Source organism: Pelophylax lessonae (assembly GCF_965119305.1).
Source record: "Pelophylax lessonae genome assembly, chromosome: 5".
NCBI lineage: Eukaryota > Metazoa > Chordata > Amphibia > Anura > Ranidae > Pelophylax > Pelophylax lessonae.
The window spans coordinates 160,137,386-160,164,854 of record NC_138772.1 but is presented as its reverse complement, the minus strand read 5'-3'; the positions used below and the strand labels follow the sequence as shown (position 1 = coordinate 160,164,854).

Below are 27,469 nucleotides of genomic sequence, written 5' to 3'. Positions count from 1 at the left end.
TCTATAAACAAGGCAGACCGCTGTTCTGTCAGAGATGAATACTAAAAGTAAAAGACAATCAGCGCAAAGAGTAAACCCAATTAGCAATAAATACAAATAATACAGCTGAACACTAAAGGTTTATCACAAAACCCAAAATAGAACATATAACATGAAAAGGTGCAGCGCAATCAGCATAAATACATCAATAGACAAATGTGATAGTAAAGCCCAAAAGTCCCTTGTAAAAAGAAGGATCACATAACAAGTGAGGTATTGAGTCCAGAGATCCACTTTAGATGATGAGCCTCCCCCTCTTAATTAAGCGACTGCGCTCACCTCAAAATGAGATCTCTGTGTTACCAGTAGGTCTAATACGCTTGTCTTTGTGATCAATCATAGGATATAGGACCGCAACATCTCAGCCAGTATTCTGCGTTCAACGTGTGCGGCTAGAAGGACTAGACATAATCCACCAGCAGGGACTCCCAGCATATGAATAAATATGTGCAGTTAGGAGCTACTCGCCTGACGTCACCCGCTGCCATCCTTTCACTAAGCCGCTGGAACACCAGAACACCGGCCGCTTGGTCATATTGCTGTTACTTATGCTGTTACCAATTGTCAAGTCTGTAAGTGCAACTATTAATAAATTGCAAATTTTTACATTAGTGGGTCGCTCTTAGATTGTGCTTTATGACCCTTCATGTTTATTCATATGTGGGGAATCCCTGCTGGGGGATTGTGTTATCTTTTTATATGGACTATAAACTGAAGGATTTATAAATAAATGGTTGTGGAACAAATCATCTGAGTTTCCATTATTTCTTATGGGGAAATTCACTTTGATATACGAGTGTTTGGATTACAAGCATGTTTCTGGAACAGATTATGCTCGCAACCCAAGGTTTTACTGTATTACCTTGTTATCTTAGGTAATGCCAAAGGTATCGTCGAATAGCAGAAATGTAGAAATGTGAGAAGCAAAGTGGCTAAACTGCTACTGCTGTTGTATGTATGGTTCGTGCTTGTGTCATGAATTATCTAAGACCGCTAGGAGTAACTACAACAGGAAGGTGTGAAGGTTTTATGACCATGATCATCTGGTAGCATATGTCAAAGGCTATTCTATACCTTGCTCGCTGTTATAAAGCGACATCCTATTTTTGGCAATATGTTCAAGTTAAGCTGGCCATACATGGATCGAAATTTGGCAGGTTCAGCAGGGACCGATCGAGATTTGATCTATCTGTGGACAGGCTGAACTCACAGTCAATCCATCGATTAATGTGGGTAGAACCAGGCTGTTGGATTTTTTATATGCGATTACTATTACTATAGACAATAGCAGTTATCATTGTGTTCTGCTGGTCAGGAAGGCTCCCTGTTTTAAAGGGGAATAGAGTGAGTTTCTTTCCATTCACCCATGGTGGAAGGAAAGAAAACTAAATTATCTATGGCCTGCTTTAGTTTCAAAATGGTCTGTAAATACTGTAGACTAATTTTGTGTTTGTTTCACTGTTACAAAAAGTGTAGCTTCTTTTAAATAAACAAGAGTGTTCCACATGTGTCAGGATTTTCCTCTGTTCCATTGTAAGACAAATGTTATTTGACTGAATTCCACAACAAATTTGGTGTTAAATGCCAGCGTTTAGCATTACCTCCTGACCAGAACAGAAAGACTTGGAGAACAGTACAGATAAAGGTGCATCAAAGGTTAGCATTTTACCCTAATAGCCTCGCCTATCCTTACCAAGTCTTTCTAAAACCTGATCAGTAAAGTGTGATGAGAGACTCAATCCCTCTCTCAAATGTTTGTATTCTTTGTTTTTGGTTTCCCTAAAGTCCATTTTCACTATGAGTCAGTAAGAATCCTGTAAACAGAAGAATTACAATTCTTATTATGAAACTGATAAATATGGTGAACATTAAACTCCATCTGATCACTCTTGTGATTATGAGTCTTCCAAGAAGACTTCTGTGCCCCTCTCAAGATCTCAAGGATAGGCCTATGGACATAATGTCACAGAAATATGGCCCCTGGATGTTAGGATTTTTGCCTGCATGGCATGATAAATCAGTAGGGTGTTTACGGGAAATTCCCTTAGAGGGAACCTTCAGTCCTCAATTATGCCATTCCTTTGTACACTGTCACCACAGTACTTTGGGTCTCAGTCATTGATTTAATAGATAAAGGAATCTGGACCTGGTGTGCAGGTGGTGAGGAGGTGATGCAATGCCTCCTTACTGCCTGTCAAATGCTCTCTGAAGAAAGATACGAATATAGATGGCTCTTCAGAGAGCATCACACATGTGAACAAGACTTAAGGTGATACAATGACTCATGTAGAAGTGATCAGGGGACTCTGTGATTGCTGTGGCAGTGATCAGGGACACTGTAACTATTATGGCAGTGATCAGAGACACTGTGACTGCTGTGGTGGTGATCAGAGACACTGTAACTAGTGTGACAGTGATTAGGGACACTGTAACTGCTGTGGCAGTGATTAGGGACATTATAACAGGTGTGGCGGTGGTCAGGGACAATATGAGTTGTGTGGCGGTGATTAGGAACACAGAACTGGTGTGGTGGTGATTAGGGACACTGTGATTGGATGGCAGTGATTTACATTTTTTTTTACATACTGTCACCAGAGTAGTGCAGTATCACCATAGTGACTGCTCTGGGAATGTGATATGGATTTTTTTTTTCACACTGTGATTGCTTGTTACAGTGATGATTAACTGTCATGAATGGCTTTAATTTATGAATCATTCTTTACTATTGTGATTGCGGTTATTGGCTACAGTTATCAAATTGTACGGGGTCACTGTGATTGGCCCTGTACCATGTGATCATTGCACCCAATCACAGAGATGATAATAGTAAGCAATAATGTCATGAATAAAAGCCAATAATCAAAGCCAACTATTTAAACTGTGCCAGTGCTTAGGATCAGTGCTGCTTTGTCTTCAGCCTCCCCTGTATCCTGTGACCCTGTGATTCTGCATCCTGATTCCTGTAGCTGACCCAGCATGTCTGACTACTCTCTGAACTATGCCTGCACTGAACTTGGCTTGTCCCCTGACCTCTGCTTCTGTCTGCTCCATTGGCTCCTGCTTCACTGATCAGTTCCAGACCGGTCTTGTATCTTGATCATGCTCCTGTCTGTGCCCTGTACCCAATCCATCTCATCAGTGTATAACCCGGCCTGCCTGACTCTGCTATTCTGACTGCCGTACCCACCTACCACCCAGCTGTTTCGGCTGACCTATAGTCTGCTACCAGCAACCGTCTCAGCTGCCCGCTGTTGCCAGCACCAGTCTGACTTTGTCTGCTACCTACCAGCTTGCCCGCTTACTGGAGCCTTCTGGTGACTTCACCTGCCCAACCACCTGAACTACTGCTAGTAATACTTCCAGGCTCTCATACCACTCTGCTCGCCTGCGCCTCCTGTTTAAACTATCAGGGGGCCTGAGTCAGAGGTGTAAGAGAGGCCTTCCTAGTCATTTCAGGCTCTGCTACCAAGTACATGATAGTGAGCATGTGATTGCTGTGATTGGTCATAGTGATCACATGGTGCCTAGGACAATCACAGTGGCCCGGTACTGTGGTCAGTCATCTGCTGTGTCCAGTGCTGGTATATCTAGCAACAACTTTCAACAACTCTAGTAGGTCATACATTTACAAAAAAAAAAACTAATTTTTATGAATGTTTGGTATGATAGATTTAGTAAAGGAGTTTGGAATACCAAGCATCATAAGACACATTTGAGAAGGTAGTTCTGCCTTCAAATACAGATTACTGTAAAGAAAAATAACAAACATGTTAAAAAGTTAATAATTATAAGGAAATTACCTTAAACAACCCTTAACCACTGACAATTGCAAAAAATTACAGCATGAGAAAATGCAGTAGTTACCGTTCAATCAAAAAAATATCGCATTCGTTGTTTAACATTAAATTCTTAGTGAATTGGACTTTCACAGCTGATTTAATGCATTCGTTATTTTACCGCATTTTATTTGCCATTATGTAACTCTTGGTGAATTGGCCCCCATTGTAGCCACTGTATATAAATATGTAACACTATAAAAACATTTTGCTATGCTTACTTTTGGCTAGAACTCTGGAATAGAGCTGAGCATCATATATATGATAATGTAAGCTTCTGTATGAGGGAAGACAGTTTGAAACTCATGTAGTCAATTTGTACTTTGGTTACAAACTCATGAATTCAAGCATATCTATTCATCCTCTGCATTTCCAACAATGTAACTTTATTGCTAGGACTGGAAACAAAAGCAGGACTGGTGAAGTATTATATGTGTCAGCTCTAAATGGACATAAATGAATAGGAGGAATTAATGTTAATCTGAATACAATAGGGAAATTCATGCGGTATAGTGCTGAAGAAGAAATAGTAATGCAATGTTTTGTTCCTTAGAGGAAAATGAAAACTCCTAAAATCTAATCAAGAGACTCGGATTCCCATTAAAATGAAATATTCCTAAATACTAATGATTTAGCAGAAATACTTTTTAAAGATTTTATGTAACTTTGGATCAGAGCACTTAGCAGCAAATGACTGTATTCATTCACATAAGCTGCAGCTGGTAGAATTTAATAAGATATACGAAAATAATCCTCACCAGAAATACAAAAAGATAATTACAATCCATGAAGAAAAACTATTTTCTTTTTCATGATTATTGAAAAAAAATGCCACTAAATTTGACTTAAACAATAGGGGGTTGTCATGAAAAGTTTGAATCATACATCCAATAAACTCATAATAATGCTTCTAATCTCCTTTTTGGATGTCTACTCAAGTAAGGTAAATATTTTACCTAAAATATATATACACTGCCTGACCAAAAAATAAAAAAGGTCACACGCTCTAATATTTAGTTGGGTTTAATTACGGCACGCCCACCAATAAAAAAAGGTCACACGCTCTAATATTTAGTTGGCTTTGATTACGGCACGCATTCGCTCTGGTATAGGTTTCGATAAGCTTCTGCAATGTCACAAGATTTACTTCCGTCCAGTGTTGCATTAATTTTTCACCAAGATCTTGCATTGATGATGGGAGAGTCAGCTTAAAGCCTTCTCCAGCACATCCCAAAGATTCTTAATGGGGTTAAGTTCTGGACTCTGTGGTGGCCAATCCATGTGTGAAAATGATATCTCATGGTCCTTGAACCACTCTTTCACAATTTGAGTCCGATGAATCCTGGCATTGTCATCTTGGAATATGCCCGTGCCACCAGGGAAGAAAAAAATCCATTGATGGAATAACCTGGACACTCAGTATGTTCAGGTAGTCACCTGGCCTCATTCTTTGGACACATGCAGTAACTATCCATAGGATAGATACTGCATGCTTAGTTTAGTTAGTTGCTTAGTTAATTCCAGGTGGCAACTTTTTTTTTGGCCAGACAGTGTATATTCATGTCATATACAATACAGGCACATAAAGGAAGATTTATGTTAAAATTAATGGTCAGGGTCTCTTTAAGTATTTAGGTTCAGTACATTAATAAACAATTGGGTCAGGAAATTACCTCTAGCTTACTATCAACTAGTAATAATATCTCTATGTGCTGCTTGTTAGTGCACACTGACACATTCTATCAGCTTAAAGTATATGCAAAGCCTCACCTTGTAAAACAATCAATTCAGTTTAAAATAGAAACTAAAAGCAAAACATTTATAGAAAAAAAAAACATTATAAATACCTGTTTTCTCTTTTATATAAGTGTTCACATTACCTCTCTTCTCAGCTGCCTAACAGCTTGGGGAATAGAAACAGCAGTACATTGGTCTTGCCAGTGAATGGCTGTACAGGGAGGGGGAGTGGAGTTGAGTGTCAGGACAAAACTGATCAATGAAGAGCAGGCTCGGTCCCCAGCACAGCTAAAGAACTGAGCACACTGAGCTCTCTTGTCTAATATGCTCAGTTTTTAAGACAAAAGCAGAGGCACTGCCAGGAACACCATAGATTCCACGTAAAGGAAGCAATACAAAGAGAACAGTATACTTTTTCATACAAGTATATTGTACAACAGGTACATATCAGTAATAAGAAATGTTGGATTTACATATTCTTTAGATCTAAAATTTGACTGGTCCCAAAAAAAGAGACCAATACTATCTTTGATCCACACAGTGTCAAGATGATTACTGTGTAAATACACAACTTATCAAAAGTAATTTTCATCCATACCTGTTCATTCCATATTTATTAAAAATCAGAGTTTTTTTTATTTTTGATCCAGAAGAACATTTTAAATATTAAAACAAATGAAAATGGCTTCTGCAAAAAATTTGGATCCCTTCATATTTTTTTGCACAACCCCAAAAGGCAATCAGCTAAAATTTCTTTAGCTCTCAATGGGAATTCTGCACCTGTCAACACGTAGTTTGTCCTACCTAACTTTAAGTTTTAAGGTCACCTTCTCCAGACTGCTTGGTTCAGCTGTTTCCATAGATGTTCGATAAGATTCATAACAGGGTTCGATAAGATTCAGAACAGGGCCCCTAAAAGAATACTTAAGAATATACATACAAAGTAAAAATTTGTGATAGACACAAAGCATGTACATAAATACCCATAGTTACATGAACCAAGGCATAATTTACAATCCTAGATGTGGATGCTTTTTGCAGGAAATCTTTGCTTTTTTATGGGAAACCTTAGATTTTCCTACGTGTTTCATGAGACAATGCTCGCTTCCTCAAGAGAGATATGTAAATGTCTGAAATTAGAGACAAGATTGTTAAAGGAAGGGAAAAAAGGGAGGGAGGGGAGGGGCAGGAAGTTGGGGAGTAAACACTTTCAATAATATAAACTAGTCCTCTTGAACTGCAAAGAGAATTAATGGTCATGTAGATTCTTAGTTTCCATAAATCAGTAATGATTTATAGAAACTAAGAATTGACATGACTGTTATTCGCTTCGGAGTTCGAGAGGACTATTTTATATTATTGTAAGTGTTTAGTCCCCAACTTCCTGCTCCTCCAATCCCTCCCTCCTATTTTTTCCCCTTCCTTTAACAATCTTGTCTCTAATTTCAGACATTTACATATCTCTCCTGAGGAAGCGAAAATTGTCTCTTGAAGCGCGTAGAGAAATCTGTCCTTTAAGCATCCACATCTGGTATTGTAAATTATGCATTGATTCATGTAATTACAGATATTTATGTACATCAGATCAATTTTAAAAGTATATGTTAATTCTTTCTAAATGTTAATTTGTACATTTTATATACTTTTTTGTGTGTCTCTGAAGGTCCCTTGGGCAAATTTTTCCTTTGTATGTATATGATTTGGGACTTATACACTCTCATACCCTACACATGCCTGAACCATTTTTGAACACTTAAGATAAGTTCATTGTTCTTAGCCATTATTAGGTGCTTGTAGCTGTTTTGGGACATTATCCTGTTGGAGGACCCATAACCTGAAACTTAAACAGAGCTTTCTGACACAAGTCAGTATGTCTCAGCCCAAAATTCCTTGAAAGACTTGAGGTTTCATTATGCTCTTTACACATTTAAGGCACCCTGTGCTAGATGAGGGAAAGAAGACCTAAAACATAACTCCAGTGTTTGACAGTAGGTACGGTGTTATATATTTTTTGAAAGCTTCATTTATTCTATCTGTAAACATAGAGCTGATATGGCTTGCCAAAATAAAAATTATATTTTTATCTCATCTATCCAAAGGGCATTCTCCCAAAAGTATTGTGGTTTTATTCCAGTCTGGGATTTATATGTTTTTTTTTTTATAACTGTGCAGTCCTCGTGGGTCTTCTTCCTTTGAACCCACTGTCATTCAAAAAGAATTGGATGGTGTGATCAGACACTCATGTACTGTACCTGGACCTTAGAATTCATCATGTGCCTCTTTGGAAGTTTTTCTTGGCCCTTTGTCTACCTTAATTCTTCTGTTCAATCAAGCAGGGCCGGGACAAGGGGTGGGCATGAGCGGCGGCTGCCCTGGGCACTGTGGTATCATGCTTGGTGGGGGGGTATCACGCAGAGATTGGGGGAGGAGGAATTTGGGGCTGTGTGCTTGGAGTGGTGATTTAGGGGGGTTTGTGATGGGAGGGGGGAAGGGGGGATGGAGGGGGAATATTTGTGCTAGAAGGGGGCTTTTTGCTAGAAGAGGTGATATGGTAGAGGGGGAGCGGTATGGAGGGATGGATTTGTGCTTGGAGGGGGGATTTAGAGTGGGGGGAAGGGGAACAAGATGTGTACACAGAGAAGAAATTTAGGAATTTTAAGGGTAGAGTATTTGTGCTAGAAGGTGTTATTTTTCGGGGGGAACGGGGGGCATTTGTGCTAGGGTCTTTCAGCAGGGGAAGCGGATTTGTACTGGGAGTAGGCGAAATTTATATTTATAGGATAAGTATGCAGATTAGTGCTCACATTTTTTTTTTGGGGGGGGGGGGGGTTGCTGACGCATAATGTGCATACATCTTGGGGGGGAGGGGGGGTTGCAGTTTGGCATGTTCGCCCTGGGCTCTAGAAGACCTTGTCCCAGCACTACAATCATGGGCCCATTTTTCCACATTCAGTGAGGTTGATTATACTCTCATGGACTTTAAACGTTTTAATAGTATTTGCAAATGTTGTCACAGGAACATCAAGCTACTTGAAGATGTTCTTATAGTCTTTACATACTGGTCTAAGTTTTTCTTTCTATTTTTTTAATTTAAAGAGGCTGGCTCACTAATTACAAGCTTGCAGAAATGTCTGTTACTAATTACATAAAGCAGTTTGAAATATTACTTTGATCTAGTTACCAGTATTTGTAATCTTTTCCAGGGATACAAACAAATCTGTCCAGGCCAATATAGAATATCAGACGGATTGAAGGATTGTTGCAATGAGCTGTAAGGGTAACAAAAAATTGTCCATGGCTCTAAGTGCATGCATGCTATATAATGTGCAAGTATAACACTTGCGGGTATTTATTACCTTTTACAGATATCTGATTTTTTTTTAATCTCCAAAAAATGATTCTCCCTTGTTCTGTTGTTATCCAGGATCAGCACCTACCTCAAGGGGCTGAGGTACTAGCTTAAAGATGACATAATCATATACGTTTTTATGAGTATTCTGAGCTGTGTTTACAAATTTCACCTACAGATCAGTCCAGGTTGCATCCTGTCACCCTGGGACTTGCTACCAAGTTACACTGTTGCCGTCAGGAGGAGGGAAGACTGAAGAAATACTTTCTTTGCACAGAGCAGCCCTGATCCCCCTCTTTTTAGGTCCCCCCTCAGAGCTCCTGACTCCTCACCCCTTCCTAGTGCCCCCATAGCAAGCCACTTGCTATGGGGGCAGTTATGCGGGCTTAATCCCGAGCTGGGCTCTCTGTGTCCATTGACGCACACACACACACAGCATGGCTCGGCCCCACCCCCATTCCCTCCTTACAGAATGTGACTGACAGAAGCAGGAGGACATGGCTACACCTGTTGCCTCTATGTCCAGTGAGGGGAGAGAGAGGGGAGAACCACTGCTCTCAGGCACAGTGCTGCATCAAGATCAGGTTCAGGTATTTAGGGGAGCTGGGGGGTGGGATCTGCACACAAAAAGTATTTTACCTACATGAAGAGAATGCAGTAAGGTAAAAAAACCTTCTGCCTTTACAACCACTTTAATAAAAGGTATAGCTTTTTGTTTTAACCACTTGCCAACCTCTCACATTGACGTACGTAGACCTACATCGCTGGACTCCTCCCCTTGTGGGCGGCGCACGTGCTGCCAGTCGCTCACTCCCACTGTATTCAGACACAGTGGGAGTCGGGCCAGGGGAGGAGAGGCGGTGATCACTGCCGCTCTTCCCAGATCGTCTGGGATCGAGTGAGGAAATCCGCCCGTGTAAACAAAGCGGGTAGATCTCCTATGTGACAGGCAGGGTCAGATTACAGGATTCAGCATAGCTGAACCTGCGATCTGTGCCTGTGTCACACAATCCCCTCCCCCCACACACGTCAGTAAGCACCTGGCATACATTTAACCCCTTGATCACCAATAAAGTTAACTCCTTCCCTGCCAGTGTCATTATTACAGTAACAGTGCATTTATAGCACTGATTACTGTAGTAATGTAACTGGTCCCACCAAAAGTGTCAAAAATGTCAGTCAAGGGTCCGATCTGTCCGCCGCAATGTCGCAGTCTGGCAAAAAAAAATCGCAGATCGCCGCGTTAAAAAAAAATTACTCGTTAAAAAAAAAAAAACTATAAAAATGACATAAATGACATAAATCTTTCCCGTAGTTAGTAGCTGCGATAACTTTTGCGCAAACCAATCAAAATACGCTTATTGCGATTTTTTTTACCAAACATATGTAGCAGAAAAAAATTGGCCTAAAATGTTAAAAAATTTAGATTTTTTACATTTTTTGGGGGGGAATTTCATATAAAAAAAATGTGAAAGATATTGTTATTTTTTCAAAATTGTCGCTCTTTGTTTATAGCGCAAAAAGTAAAAATTGCACAGGTGATCAAATACCACCAAAAGAAAACTCTATTTATGGGGAAAATAGGACATCAATTTAATTTGGGTACAGTGTTGCACGACCGCGTAATTGTCCGTTACAGTAACACAGTGCCGAATCGCAAAATATGGCCTGGTCAGGAATGGGGTAAAATCTTCCGGTCTTAAAGTGGTTAAAAATACGCTCATTGAGAATTTTTTTTGTCAAAGACATGTAGCTAAATACATTTTGGCCTAAATATATGACAACAATTAAATATATTGGATATTTTTTAACTGTCAAAGTAGAAAAATATTGTTATGTTTTCAAAATTGTCGCATTTTTTATTAATATCGCAAAAAATGAAAAGCGCAGAGGTGATCAAATACCACCAAAAAAAAGCTCTGTTTGTGGGAAAAAAAGAACGTAAATTTTGTTTGGGTACGGCGTTGCATGACTGCGCAATACAGTGCCAAGTTGCAAAAAGTGGTCTGGACGTAAAGCAGGAAAATCCTCCGGTCCTAAAGTGGTTATAGTAAGTATATACAGTATTGTGTCCATTTATGAAACCGAGATGAGCTGCGTTCATGATGATCGCAGCTCCTCTCAGATCATTATAAGCTTTTGAAACAGAGATGATCGGGGAAAAACATGTTCTCCACTGATCCTCTCCACACATGGAGAATCTGTCATTGACTGACACAGAAATGGCCAGATTATGAAGGTTTGATCTCAGCACCTTATTGGCAATCTCTGTGAGAATTCTCCCTCCCAGATTTGTCGGGACATTTAGAAAAAGACTGATTTGGAAAATATAAATACACACATAGAAAAACAGCCCTGTAATAATAAAAATATAATAAAACACTAGCATATACAGTACATGATAACACTGTTATCTTTTTATGGCCGGAAATTGTTTTTTTCACACTCCCGCTGCTGACTTATCCGTTGTTATGGACATGGTGGCCGCCTCCCCGGCCAGCTAACAACCAGCTAATCACTGGTTGTTAAGGATGCCAGCAGCCTCCGCTTCAAGAAAAAAAGAAAAACTGCTAAATGCTGGACACCGGTGTTTAGCAGAGTTTAGGAGAGTTTGGTAGAGTTTAGGAGCTGTCAGCATTTTTTCTGCCAAAAATGCTGCTTCTCTGGAGCTCGCTGGCAGAGGGATTTTTTTTTTTACCACGAAACTCCCCTGCCATAAAATGCTGATAAAAGCCTATGTGTGCATGAACACATAGGATAACATGCAGAGGAGTTTAGAGCCAGTCAAAAAACAAAAAAAAAACTGCATGAAACCTAAAAAGGCAATACATTTCATTTCTTTGTTTGGTGTTATTAAAGGGATATGTTGTGTTAATCTGTGAATTTTAAGGTCCACACTAACCTGGTACACCTGGAGGTGTTTTCAAATACTTTCCATTGAAATGCTGTATTACCACCTCACATTTTTCAGTAGACTCCATTCTGTTAAAAAAAAAAAAACACAATTATTTAAATTGTTTTCTTTAGCTTTGTATTTTCATGTGGTACTGTGTTTCAAGGTCAAAATAATCTCTGTCTGTCTGTCTGTCTGTCCGTCTGTCCGTCTGTCCGTCTATCCGTCTGTACGTCTGTCCGTCTATCCATCCATCCATCCATCTATCTATCTATCTATCTATCTATCTATCTATCTATCTATCTATCTATCTATCTATCTATCTATCTATCTATCTATCTATCTATCTATCTATCTGTCTATCTGTCTGTCTATCTATCTTCATATACATCGTCCATTTTATTTTTTAATTCTATATACAGTATAGTCTTTAAAATAAGAATAACAGTGTAATAATAAAAGGGCAAGGAAAATCTGTATTCATTTGTTTGTCATACCATTTGAAACGTAGGTATACTAAAAGGTTTCACAATAAGCATAAAACCATATAAATCGCAATCTACAAAGATATATTATGAATTTATGGTGCAGATAATAGTATAGATGTGTGCAGAGGTGATACACAAAACGGTAATTGTTATTTAAGTGAGTTATCCTATTCTGTTTTATTCTAAGGCTTTGTGTAGATGGGTACTTGCTGTGTGCCCAGGGCTTGGCTGCTGCTGGCTCCATTTGAAGCAAATAAAGAGATGTTTTTCTCAAGCTGCATAAGGGCAGCACACCCACCATGTACAACAATTCTGCTGGAGGCTAAAGAAAGCCAGCTATATACTTTATTATGGTGTCCTCTTCTCTTAAGTGAAAAACAAAAAACAAAAAAACAAACTAAATCTGGTTCACTCTCCTTTTAACCATTACATTTGAAGTTGATCACAAGAAGTCGACCTTGATGTGGAACTACTCCCTGAATACCCTTATTTTCTTCAAAGCCTAGAAGGACAATGCCATGCCAACATGATAATTGAATGATAAATCATTAAGTTGATTGGCTAAATGAGTAAAGACTCTCCAGTTTTTAAATGTTTTAATTTTTTTTATTGGGTATTTGTAGCTTCACTAAATTAAGTCAATATGAACGCAATAAATAGATGTTGTCTGATTTCTGCTATGATCCAAAAGAAAGCAAATGCAGTGCTAGCATACAAAAGCTGCCCGCTTCTCCCTTTCTTTTCTTCTGCTCATTTTATTTTCATGGAAAGTTTGTTAAGAGGTGGGAGGTTTATCTGCGGTCTCCATTAAAACTTTTTTCATCCTGCGGTATAAAGCAATATTTAAAGTGTTTGTTACCCTAAAAAAAAAAAAAAAGTGCTTCTGTTTCCTTATAGCGGATTAAACAGCACAGTGCTTGTGCTGTCTAATCTGCCCTTCTCTAAGCTGTAAAAAACCTGGCTGATCCTGCCACTTCCTGTGTCCCCTTCTGTGTCCTGACCACGATAATCATGGCTGCTGAGCCCTAATCACCGTGGTCAGCTCAGCTTGCGTGCCTCCATCATCTGCAGCTCTCATATCCTCCTCATGACCTCCCTCCCTGCCTGTCGCTCTATGTCTGTGTCCCAGTCTCTACTACCCCCCCCCCCCGCCGCTATTAGTAGGAAACAAAATTCTAGAAATTGTCACTGCCAGCCCCTCTATCATATCTAGGCATACCACACTGTATAAGTGTTTTATTAAAGTGAAGCTTGTACATTCCTTTTTAAAGCTATCTTCAGGCCGGTCATGTGACTCCCGGCCGGGCTACTACTCTGATCCAGAGCCACAACTAGAGGGGCTGAGCCGCCACATGACCTCCCCGGCTGACGTCAGAGGAAATCTCGACCCCTCCTGCTGATCAGAGTAGTAGACCAGCCAGGAGTCATGTAACCAGCCTGAAAATAGCTGTAAAAAGGTATTTACATGCTTCATTTTAATAAAACACTTATTCAGTGTAGTATGCCTAAGATATAATAGAGAAGCTGGAAGTGAATTCCATTGTTTTGGTAACAACCACTTTAAAGGGATATTAAACCCTCAATTTTGTAAGCCCTTTCAGCAGCTAATTTAATCACATATTGAGTATTTAGCTTCTTTATCTTTCAATCTTTGCCTGTATTCAATTTTAGGCTAGTGCTATGACTGCTACTCCAGGTTTCCTGTTTCTTAATGGCTCCTTTCTCTTGCCGAGTCCTATGCAGTCATCCTTATATGCAGTGACTAGAGTTGCGTCTCCCTACACTGTGTGTATCAATAGAAACACACAGCCCCATAGCCTAGAATGAACAAGCACTCCCCTGCTACTACCTCCTCCTCCCCCTACCTTATTTTTCCAATATAACAGACTGACTCCAGAGTGCACTTTTCACTGTTAACTCTTTCCTTTGAAGACCAGAAGTTCAGGGAGCAGCACCGAGAGCAGGAGTCAGCAGCATTGAAAGTTGCAAACTGCAAGTGTTGGGGTTAGAATGTTAGCAATAGTTTACTGGGGAATGTTTATTTTATTGTACTCAATGTGTTAAGCTAACAAAATGCTGCGGGGTTAATACTACTCACCCTGAATCCCCCCTTATTATGAGACTTTTACATCCGTGAAACACATATGAATATAAGGGAAATGCATTATATCCATAAATATGGCATTCAATAGGGCTGTGTCAGTTGGGCTCACATGTATGGGGCCCACAACCTGCACTGCCAAGCCATGATATTCCAGATCATTTCATTTTTGCAGTGGCCAACACATTATATCATGCCCCACTGGAGCAAATGGTCTGTCTGCAAAATGGAATAGCAATCCAAACAAAAATCACTGTGGATAAAGCAGTACTTTAAAAATATACACATTATAATACTGGTTCTGTATTTTCCTATGCAATAATAAGAAGTCAGCCCTGAGAAGTAATTTCCATGTCATGCTAGTACCAGGCAGGTTCGTAACTACAGGGGTTGCAGGGGTTGCAATTTCAACTGGGCCCCATGCTCCAGGGGGCCTGTGCGGCTCCCCTGTACACCTGGATAGGAGGGGGCGGTGGGAGCAGCATGTAGAGAAATCACTGTCCTCCTTTTTCCTCCTGTAGCTGCAGGAGGAAAATGGAGGAGATTGGTTCCTCTGTATGCTGCCCCGCCACTCCTCCTACTCAATTTAATTGTGTTCTGCTGTCTCTCAGCCCCTGTGTGCTCCCCTGCCCCCCCCTCCACCTCCACCTCCACTGTGCTCCCTCTCCTGTGGGCTGCTGCAGGGGATGTGTCACAATAGAGAACCAGGAAGGGGTCGGTAAATATGTAATTTACCAGCTCCTTCATTTTCTGAATGGACAGAGTCATAGTCAGTGACATTTAAAAAAATAAAATAAAATGATAAAAAATAATACAATTAAAGTACCAAAAAATAAAAACTACTGACACTAGTGGGTGAACTTCCAGGATCGCAAGGGTCTCCCTTGCGACAGGGCCCAGGCATTCCACCACCATGAGTCCCCAAGATGGCAGGAAGGGGGCCCACTGCAGAACTTGTGAAAGGGTCATAATAAAGGGCCCTGCAATGAGAGTAAAGGGCCCCAGAATCAGTGGGAAGAGCCCCAGGCTTGAAGAGAAGGGCCCCGGCCAGGGGTCCGGGGGGCCCTTAATGGTTTCTTGTACCGGGGCCCTGAAGGTTCTAGTTATGCCTCTGGTACCAGGTCACATGCCACATGCTATCTACCTTTCAAAGCATACTGTACCGAAGGTACATTTATATAGAGAATCAGATCAAGGCATATATTCCACACCTGGGATGATGAAAGGGATAAATATGACAAGAGTCAAGAAATAATTCAATAAAACATCTGCTCTTTCAGGAAAAGTAACATGAACAAAAGTGCAAATAACATTTTACCAATGTTCGTGTTTGCCTTTCTCCTATTACTTTGCTAAACCAATCTGCAAAAAAAAAAAAAAAAAAATGTAGCCTGTCTTCTACAAACTTCACACCGCAATTTTTCATTTTGTTTTTTTTTATTTTAAATCACACACTAAGTGACTTGGACTACTCTTTGGAGACTGTCTACAAAAGCCTAAATGGAATGAAGATCTACTGTTTGTAGCTGCAGGCGCTTGGTGTCAAACAGTGTTATGCTGCATCAAACAGTGGTGACAATTTCATTTTAATACACTGAGCGCATTTTAACAAGTGAAGGCAGTCCCAGAAAAGAATACAATATGAGAGCTGCCAAGAATAAAAAAAAAAAAACTCAATAAGTTTTGTCCTTTGATGGCAGAAAAAAAGAAAGAAATAGACTAGTGAGCCAAAGGTACAAAATTCACCTTTGCTCAAAAAAAAGAATATTGGAAAGAAAATGTCCATTTACTTTCTGGGTTTCAAAATAGTGATCTTAGTTCTTCTGATACTATCCTGGTAGCAATGAACTAATTTTGCCTGAAAACCCTGAGGTACAACCAGTATGCTACTAAGTCTACTCTGATCTGTCTTTTTTTTCAGTGAAGTAATAAAAACAAAAGAAATTTCTAAAAATAAAGTTATACAAAATGTATAAAATAAGAAGTTAAGACAAAGCATAAGTAATTAGAAACTATAAATGTATTATCAAGCAGAATGATGAGTAAGAGTATTAGACTATTTCATATTGCTCATACTGATCTTTTCACTTTAATGTTTGGAATGAAATACATTTTTCAGCAGAAAATCGTTTTAAACTTTTTTGTGCAGAGTTTATGTCTATTTGTAACCAAAAGATTGGCTTAAAGCCCAACTCTAGGCATTTTTTTTACTATGGTCCCTAAACTAAAAAAACAAAAAATAATGAAAAATTAAAAGGCAACTCAGACTGAAATGCTTGCTTTAAATCCAAGCTGCCCCCTCCCCTGTGCTTCTTTTCCACTACAAGATGTTTTATGCCTTCTTTTTAAGGCATTTGTTACCACAAAACGTCATATTCCTGATATGTGTCTCCCTTACCATCTACTTGTATGAAGAAGTATCCTGTTCTTTTTGTATTACTTCCTATATGTTCCTGCCAGTCCCTCTGCATTACAATTAAAACTTGACCACACTAAGCAGGAGAACACACCTTGGTCAGTTCTCTAGCTATGCTGCTCTAGACTGCTCTCCTCCAATGATCAGACTCGCCATTACTTGTCCTCACTGCATCGCCTTTCACTGGGAAGCTCAGTGTGCTGCTGCCCCCCTCATGACTTATGCAGCTGAGAACAGAGGGAATGTGATCTCTTATAAAAAGGGAAAAATGGTATTTATAATGTATTTTTATATCTATAAAAAAATGTTTTGCTTTCATTTCTATTTTAAACTGAATAGGTTGTTTTGTTGTTTTACAAGGTGATTGTTTGCAATCACTTTAAATAGCATCATTCAACCAGGAAGGCTGAGAATATATTGTAAATGCATGGCCCCATCCTCTAGGCAGTATTACTATGACACCTTTTATTCCTAATGTATTGATGCAGAGAGCAGTGCTGATTTAAGTTCAGGATTTAAAAAAAAAAAAAAACATTTATAGTATACTTACTCAATCTGATGCTGCATCTCTTCCCTGCTGGCTCTATAGTGATTACTGAGTGATCAAACACCGCTGATCACTCAGTTCTCACCCTCTGCTCTGAGCAGAGAAATGGGACTATAGGTAAAAATGGCTGCTTAGCTTGCCTAATACCCACTGTTTCTCCAGTTTGCTGAATGTACAAAAAATATCTTCAGCACAAATTTCCTCTGTGCTGCCTCCTTTTGCAAGCATTTTAAAATTAATCCATGGGGGACCTTTGGAGGGGTTTATGTGTTTAGGTGCCAACAGTGCCAGCAATTTAACCTGTGTCAATTCTTTGCTTTGTGAATTATACTTTTTCAAGAATAAAAAAAATCCCTAAAGGTCTTCCAAAATACATAGCAGACCTATTTACCATATATTTGATTGTTTACGCTCATTACATTATGTAATGATTAATTTACATATTAACATCTTTTTTAAGGGGGTATGCATGTTTTTTTATTTACTGTAAGTGTTTGATAGCTTAGTATATATGCACATTTTATATTACCAGTGATGGTTATGTTTTACTTAAGTGAGAGTGATGTTTTACCTTATACATCACTCCTGGACTGGAGTTGTTTTATTAAACTCTATAAGTCACTCATTTGGACCCAGTGATTTATCTAATTTGTCGCTAGGTAGCCAAGTCTATAACAAAATGGCCACCAAAGAAGTGATATCTTAGTCCTCTAGTGTAGCCTTTTTCAACCAGGTTGCCTTGAGGTTTATTCAAGGTTGCCTTGACAAAATTGCCAAAAAATATATCAAGGATTGTATACAAGCCAGAAAGTGGACCTTCCTTTTAGTTACACAATGCCACGGGTTCTCATTGTGCACCATTACAACTTTTTAGACACAGGCATCCTAACAATCAATGACATCAACAGTTAATAAGGAGGATGTCTGTTGCCTCCACAGCATTCTTATTTGACCCTCCTGCCTTCTCCCTCAGCACTGAGTTCACATTAGCTGACGGATGAAGGGAAATAGAGGGAGAAGAGAAACATTGGAATACTAGTCAGTACCAGTGTGCAAAAGTTTATTTGCTTTGGAAGAATAAATCACCTCTAATGTTGGGTGCCCTATGTGTAGATGTGTAACGCTCCTGCGTTTTACGTATGATGTGGATTTTCAGCTGCAGAAATATTCCACTTCAGTAGTCATGTAGAGAAACGCTGAGACACCATTCCCAACTCTGAATGACTCATCATGTGTGGATGATCTCAATTCAGCAAGTAAATACACACACTCAATAAGATGTTTCCTAGAGTGACTTATGTATATAGTAACACAGTGATGATAGGCTGAAGAGACAGGTTGGGTAGAGATGGTAGATGACAGACACTTGAAAGGAAATGTTCTTGAAAGTAAGATAGTAGCAGATGGGATGCAGATAGGTTTAGCAATCATGTATGGTAGTAGATGACAGAGTAGCAGGTGGACATACAAGAGAGATCAACCCAGTGCAAGAACAGGTGGTAGTAGGCTCAAGAGCTAGCAATCTTAGATAATGCAGATGTAGTAATAGTCCTTAGTATGCAGAGCTAGATAGTGTAAGCTTTAGTATAAAGGTTATAGAGGTTTCCCCTGTGGGGTACTTATCACTAATAGCAATGTAGCAGAGGAGAGGTTCGGCAAGAGCGGATGATCCGGTAGCGGGATACAGGGATCAGCGCAGCGTGGTTCCGACAGCGAGGTATGCTTGCAAGCATGAGAGCTTCAAGACAGGTTAGCATCAAGGCACAAAGCAGTTTGAACGAACACATGTGAGTGAGAGCCGGCGATCTAAATAGCCATCCAGTCCGGCGCTCAGTGATGACAGCATCAGTCTTAAAGGTGTATGCGCACCTTACCAAAAGAGAATGGTGGGGCGCATACACTTATGAAAGAGTATTTAGGGTACCCAAAGGTACCAGAACATTACAGTACCCCCCCCTTAAGGCCGGCTCCTGAAGGCCTCTGGAGCTGGTTTGTCTGGGTACTTCGCATGAAAATTGCGGATTAATCTAGAGGCATGTATGTCAGAGGTGTTTAGCCAGGTGTCGTCTTGGGGCCCATAGTTCTTCCATCGAACCAAGTACTGAAGTCTTCCTCTGTGGATACGAGAATCCAGAATCTCTTTTATCTCATATTCTTCTCCACCTTCAACTTGTACAGGAGGAGGAGGTGGGATAGTAGGCCTTATTCCTTGGTCAGGAACATGGGGCTTCAGTAGCGACACATGGAAAATGGGATGTATTTTGAGGTCTATTGGCAATGTAAGCTGTACTGCAGCTTTTCCAATAAGTTTCTTGATTGGGAAAGGTCCCAAGAACAGAGGTCCAAGCTTTTTGCTAGGGATTTTCAGTCTTAAATTTTTTGTTGAGAGCCAAACGAGGTCCCCGATAGCGTACTGAGGAGAAGGTCTTCTGCGAAGATCATAGTACTTCTTTTGTTGACTATGAGCGTGTGCAATGGTAGTATTAAGCAAACCCAGAGAGTCCTTTATTTGGGTAAGATAGTCTGAGGCTACTGGGTTATTTGAAGGAAGGATGCGTGGTGGAAGAATAGAGGGATGAAACCCATAGTTCAAGTAGAACGGACTCTGCTTGGTCGTACTGTGGGTTGCGTTGTTGTAGGCAAATTCTGCCAGAGGGAGAAGATCCACCCAATCATCCTGTTGGTAAGAAGTGTAACAACGTAAATATTGCTCGATGCATTGGTTGACTCTTTCAGTCTGTCCGTTGGTCTGCGGATGGTAAGGAGAAGTGAGCTTCCGCTCGATCCGTAGTATGTGACATAGTTCTTGCCAGAACTTGGAAATAAATTGTGATCCACGGTCAGACAGAAGAGTTTTTGGGATACCCTGTAACTTAAAGACATGTTTCATCAGGAGTTCTGCCGTTTGTTTGGACGAAGGTAGTCTGCGAATAGCAATGAAATGTGCCATTTTTGTCAGATGGTCCACTGACACTAAGATGGTATTAAATCCTTTGGAAGGAGGCAATTCCACTGTAAAGTCCAAGGACACAACTTCCCATGGAGTTTGGGGTATTGGTAGACTGCATAGTAGACCGGATGGTCTCGTAGTGTCAATTTTGGACCTGGCACAGACATTGCATGAAGAGACGAATTTTTGTATAGATGTTTTCATGTCAGGCCACCAGAATTGTCTAGTAATCAGATTTTGTCATACCCATATGTCCTGCCATAGGCACATCATGCGATAATTCCAAGATCTTGGTGCGTATGGTAGGTGGTATATAAAGTTTGTCGTTGTAGTAGAGGAAGCCTTCTGCATCAGTATTTAGTTGTGGTGGGGGTGAATCCAAACTTATACCATGCAAAACCTCTTCCTTCAAGGAACGGACAACTCCAATAATGCGTTTGTGAGGTATTATAGGAACGGAAGGGATTTCAAAGTAGTTTTCTTCAGTTAGTCGTGATAGTGCATCCGCCTTTTTGTTCTTATCTGCAGGTGTGTAGGTCACTAGGAAGTTAAACCTTAGAAAGAATAGTGACCATCGTACCTGTCGGTGAGAGAGAGTTTTGTTAGTCTGAAGATATTGGAGATTTTTATGGTCCGTGTATATAAGTATTGGTAATTGGGTGCCTTCGAGTAGATGTCGCCAATTCTCCAGAGCCAATTTTATAGCAAGCAGTTCCTTTTCACCCACGGGGTAATTTATCTCTGGACTGCTTAGGGATTTAGAAAAAAAGGCGACTGGATGAAGTGGTGAAGTGTGAGTTGGTCGTTGGGAGAGTATTGCCCCTACTGCCATGTTTGACGCATCTACTTCCAGAATGTATTGGAGGGATGGGTCTGGATGGCGTAATATGGGAGCAGAAGTAAACCTTGTCTTTAACAGGTGAAAAGCTTTATTTGCTTCATCTGACTATTTGAATGGTTTTTTAATGCTAGTGAGCTGTGTGAGGGGTCTCACAATGGCAGAGAAGTTTCTGATGAACTTCCTGTAGAAATTCGAAAATCCAAGGAATCGTTGTAGCGCCTTGCGTGTGGTTGGTGTAGGCAAATCCTGAATGCAGGATATCTTACTCATGTCCATCTCGATTCCTGTTTTGGATATGATGTAGCCTAGAAACAGTACCTCTCCTTTTTGAAACAAGCATTTTTTTCAGTTTCACATAAAGGTTGTGTGCAAGCAATCTCGATAATACTAGTCTTACATGTCTTATGTGTTCAGACAGGGATCGTGAATATATAAGTATATCGTCTCTGAAAATATCATTTATAAATCGTTGAAAAACTGCAGGGGCGTTGCATAGCCCGAATGGCATTACAAGATATTCGAACAATCCGTATCTGGTTCTGAATGCAGTCTTCCACTCGTGCCCAGCACGGATTCGAATGAGATTGTATGCTCCTTTCAGATCCAATTTTGAAAAATAGGTAGCTCCACGCACCTGCTCAATGAGCTCAGGGATAAGCGGTAGAGGATAGCGATCTTTTATTGTAATAGCATTCAATTGCCTATAGTCGATGATAGGCCTGAGACTTGAGTCCTTATTGCGGACAAAAAAGAGTCCTGCTGCTGTGGAAGAAGTGGAAGGTCTAATAAAACCTTTCTTCAAATTCTCATCCAAATAGTCTTTGAGATGGGAAAGTTCATCCTGTGAAAGAGGATAAACATGACCGAACGGCAATTTGCTATTTGGGAGTAGATCAATGCTACAATCATAGTCTCGATGGGGAGGTAGTGCTTGAGCATTTTTCTCAAGAAAAACCTCAGAGAGATCCTGATAACATAGTGGTGCAATCTCATCTGTCACCACAGACAGGATCTTCCCGAAAGACGGGAGGTTACACGTACCCTCGCAATAGCAAGAGAGGAAGGCCAGGGTCCGTTCCTTCCAATCTATGGTTGGTTGATGTGTGTGCAACCAGGGAAGTCCCAACACAATGGGAAAGTGGGGTGAAGGTATTAGATCGAAAGTAGTGGTCTCCATATGAGACCCGTTAGTAGTGACTAGGAGTGCCTGTGTCTGATCAGTGATCGGACCAGAGGATAAAGGAACACCGTTAATAAGACTTACTGAGACAGGTTTAAGTTTAGAAATAATAGGAACTTTATTTAAAGCAGCAAAACGTATGTCAATATAATTTCCACAAGATCCTGTGTCAATCATGGCCTTAGTAGTAATCCTGTTCTGGTCCCACTGTAATGTTAAGCAAACAGAAAGGTAAGGGTTAGTGATTGAAGTTGTCAATCCCCCTAGGAGGACATGTGAACACTCACCCTTCTTTTTGTAGACTAGGGGACAGACGTTTATCTTGTGATCCGGGGATGCACAGTACAAGCAGAGATTACCAGATCGTCTTTTGGCTCTTTCCATAGTTGATAGAGGTGGGCGTATGGTTCCTACCTCCATAGGAACGGGGTCAACGGCCGAAATCCGAGAAGAACTGGATAATGGCATTCCCATTTTCTCAGCCTTTCTATCTCGTAGTCTTCTATCTATGGTGATACTGAGTTGTATCAATGCATCCAGGGTTTTTGGCAGATCCGCTCGGGCGAGCTCGTCTTTAACGGCCTCTGATAGGCCAAGCCTAAATTGGGTTTTCAGAGATGCATCATTCCATTCTGAATCAAGGGTCCATCTCTTGAATTCTGCGACAAAGTCTTCTACAGGTCTCCTACCTTGTTTCAAGGATCTTAATTGAAGATCGGCAGTACTCTGCCTATTGGGATCATCATATAGGCTAGTGAGTTCTGCTAGGAACAAGGCATAGGAGTTGAGAAGCTGGTCGTTTTTCTCAAAAAGAGAGTCTGCCCAGGCCCGAGGATCGCCTGTTAGGTAAGAAATAATAGAACAAACCTTAATGTGATCAGTAAGGTAGGTACGGGGTTTTAGCAAGAAAAGTAACTCACATGCGTTTTTAAATTCGCGAAATTTTTTGCGATCGCCTGTAAATACCAAAGGAGGATTTATTTTGGGTTCAGGGGACTGAGCAGTGGTAAGTTGTGTCAGTCTAATTACCTGCTGCGACAGAGCCTGATTGTCTTCTTTTAATTCAGCAAGTGCGTGTATTAACGCAGTTACTTGCTGTTTTAATTGTGTCATCTGAGTGGTTATTTCTGCTGAATGCATTTGTGGTTCGTTCAATCTGTAACGCTCCTGCGTTTTACGTATCATGTGGATTTTCAGCTGCAGAAATATTCCACTTCAGTAGTCATGTAGAGAAACGCTGAGACACCATTCCCAACTCTCAATGACTCATCATGTGTGAATGATCTCAATTCAGCAAGTAAATACACACACTCAATAAGATGTTTCCTAGAGTGACTTATGTATATAGTAACACAGTGATGATAGGCTGAAGAGACAGGTTGGGTAGAGATGGTAGATGACAGACACTTGAAAGGAAATGTTCTTGAAAGTAAGATAGTAGCAGATGGGATGCAGATAGGTTTAGCAATCATGTATGGTAGTAGATGACAGAGTAGCAGGTGGACATACAAGAGAGATCAACCCAGTGCAAGAACAGGTGGTAGTAGGCTCAAGAGCTAGCAATCTTAGATAATGCAGATGTAGTAATAGTCCTTAGTATGCAGAGCTAGATAGTGTAAGCTTTAGTATAAAGGTTATAGAGGTTTCCCCTGTGGGGTACTTATCACTAATAGCAATGTAGCAGAGGAGAGGTTCGGCAAGAGCGGATGATCCGGTAGCGGGATACAGGGATCAGCGCAGCGTGGTTCCGACAGCGAGGTATGCTTGCAAGCATGAGAGCTTCAAGACAGGTTAGCATCAAGGCACAAAGCAGTTTGAACGAACACATGTGAGTGAGAGCCGGCGATCTAAATAGCCATCCAGTCCAGCGCTCAGTGATGACAGCATCAGTCTTAAAGGTGTATGCGCACCTTACCAAAAGAGAATGGTGGGGCGCATACACTTATGAAAGAGTAATTAGGGTACCCAAAGGTACCAGAACATTACAAGATGTTGCTGCCTTATATAAAACTATTAGAATAGTTTTTTACATTTTAAATGGGGTGCCTTGAGACTGTCCATAATTTTAAAGGGTGCCTTGAGATTGTCTAAAATTATAAAGGGTGCCTCAACTGAAAAAAGGTTGAGAAATACTGCTCTTGTGTATGGACTACAGGCCTTGGTCACCTCAAAAATAGCCGCCACATATCATCTATGGGGATTCAATAAAATGGCTACCACCACATTTCCTGTCCCTATCACATAAATAGAGTTCATCACAGCCAATCCGATTCCCCTGAAGTAGTCATGTGATGTGACGTAACGCGTAGGGCACCCCAGACCTGAAGTGATGTGAAATATCCTGAGTAGTCTGACTCCTTTAATGCATTTTTACTACTGGATTGATGTAAGAGTTATTTTAATTTAATAAATTGGTGTTATTTTAATACTACACTATGGGAGGCACATTATGCTTTGTCTTAAACTGCTGATGAGTGCATCTATTGGGGCCTTAAAGGAACCAGCACTCCAGGTTTAAACAAGGTAATTTGGGTGGATTAGGAGAATGCTTTCATTGGAGGATCACCACACCATCTATTGAGTTTTGATTATAAGGCATATTTGAATATTTATTAAGGTCAGCGTTCTGTTCTGTGTCTGAAAGTTAGCAGGAATCTCATCTAGTATGGGCACAGCCATAAATGGAAACCCAAAAGCGGTTATAACCCTTTCCAACTCTCAACCAATACTAACAAAAGAAACTTTGGACTGATGTTTCATTTTATTAATTTCTGTTGAAAGTCATTATTCGACTTTAGATAACCATTGGGAAAGAGATTATTTGTTTACCCAGGCTGTTGTGATTTTCTTGCATTCCTAGGCAAGTTATATCAACATTCATATCAGGCAATTACAACTATATATTAAATACGTTTTTGACTTCCTTCTGTTTGATTTTTTTTTTCTTAATTCAGACCTGAATTTACATTACAACTCTGAACATAGAGCTTTCAAGCACAGCAAGAAATTCCTTTATTGGAGTTATGATTGCTAGTTCTGCCTTATGATTTTATGCTAGGGATGCTGCAAATATCTTATCTAGTTGAGCAGAGCAACTTAAGGTTTCCAGCAATGCTTATTTCTAAATCTGTAGCTGTCTCTTATATTTAGTACTTGGTTAATCTAGAATATTCTGCAGATAAAGCGTACGTGTTTATATTTGCCTAAAAGTTAGGATGAAATAGACATCTTTAAAAGATTAGCCCACTAAAAATGAATAGCTTAGCTTTTTTTTATTTCAATGTTCTGACACAGTCACTAACTTATTTTTGGATGGGCAGGTTAGAAAATCTTGTCCAGTTTTATTTGTCATCCCTGAGATAAGCCAGTGTTAATGGTTTCTCCTGGAGTAAACAACACCTCCCTTCTAGATATGCTTAAATAAAAATTGTCATATGCTGTCATGTACCAGGGTCCTTCGGAACCTGGATCCTTCGGGTTTTGTTACAGCACTCTGCCATGGGAAGATATGAGTCTTTGTAGCATATACTAGCATATACTCCGCTTAGTGCAGGGGTCTTCAAACTATGGCCCTCCAGTTGCTCGGGAACTACAATTCCCATCATGCCTTGTCATGTCTGTGAATGTCAGACAGCTGGAGGGCTGTAGTTTGAGGATCCCTGGCTTAGTGCTTCTGCCCCTTGGACTCTTTCGATTCCCCTGCCTTCCAGCTGCAGTCAATTTGCAATCAATTCAGCTTTTAAATATCTGCATTTCCTGTGCTCTGTGCCCATTTTTGTGGATTTGTTCCCTGGGTGTGTATCATAGGCATTTCTTAAAGATAAAAACCTCTCAAGTAGGATCTGTGAAAGGTGTGTGTTTCTGGTAAAACCAGAGGAGGCAGCTACTGTTTTGTCTGTAAAGGGTTTTCAATGCAGAGATAACTGAACCTAATGACAAATTGTCTCAGTGTGCTGGTACATACATTCTGATTCCGCAAGCTGGAATATCTCTGCAAAGGATTAAGCTGAGAGCACAACCATCACATTCTGGGGAAAACGGGGGGGGAGGGGGGTGGAGATTGCCACTTTTACAGGAAGGACTGTAAAACCAACAGTGAGACACTACCTTTATCTACTTTATTCATCACAGTTTTCAACTGAGTGGTATTGTAAAGCCCCTGGTGTATAAAGCCCCGTACACACGCACAGATTGTTGGCCAACTGATCGGCCAACTTTTATCCAGTGTTGTTTGTTGGTTGAAATGTGCTCTAGACTTGCACTGGATTTTTGTTGGCCAACAAAAACCAACTTCAGAAGTGATGTCATGTTCTGGTTGACTTTCAGTGTGTTTTTTCTTCTCTGAGCATGCCCAGTCTTGCTCATCCGATTTTTGTCTGCCGAAATCTGTACTGACTGTGGAACAATTGGCCGTTCTTTGTTGGCCAACAAAAATTTTAGAGCATGCACACCAGATTTTTTTCGGCCGAAAATTCACAGTTGGTTGTCAGAAGCATCATACTAACAAGCCTACAATCGGCAGATCGGACGTTGGCCAACAATTTATGGCCAACAATCTGTGCGTGTGTACGGGGCTTAAGAGTGGAGCCACTGAGCTCCACTAATCTGATGCAAATAATAGATGTGGAACTCTAAAGCCCCGTACACACGCACAGATTGTTGGCCGTAAATTGTCGGCCAACGTCCGATCTGCCGATTGTAGGCTTGTTAGTATGATGCTTCCGACAACCAACTGCGAATTTTCGGCCGAAAAAAATCTGGTGTGCATGCTATAAAATTTTTGTTGGCCAACAAAGAACGGCCGATTGTTCCTCAGTCAGTACAGATTTCGGCAGACAAAGATCAGGTGAGCAAGACTGGGCATGCTCAGAGAAGAAAAAACACAAACGGAAAGTCAACCATCACATGACATCACTTCTGAAGTTGGTTTTTGTTGGCCAACAAAAGTCCAGTGCAAGTCTAGAGCACATTTCATCCAACAAACAACACTGGACAAAAGACGGCCGATCGGTTGGCCAACAATCTGTGCGTGTGTACGGGGCTTAAGTCCCCTATATCCAGTACCTTGCATCTTTACCTATTGGTAAGTTAC

The 27,469-nt window shown here is 40.4% G+C and overlaps 1 protein-coding gene across 2 annotated transcripts in view; it reads right to left on the bottom strand.

The window, feature by feature from the left end:
• Positions 1–27,469, bottom strand: part of RBMS3 (RNA binding motif single stranded interacting protein 3) — an 882,638-nt gene that overhangs the window by 200,301 nt on the left and 654,868 nt on the right. For both annotated transcript variants that reach the window (XM_082258270.1, XM_082258271.1), the window contains exon 6: positions 11,864–11,943. In XM_082258270.1, coding sequence (XP_082114396.1) covers positions 11,864–11,943 — 80 coding nt within the window. The remainder of the gene's footprint in view (positions 1–11,863; positions 11,944–27,469) is intronic.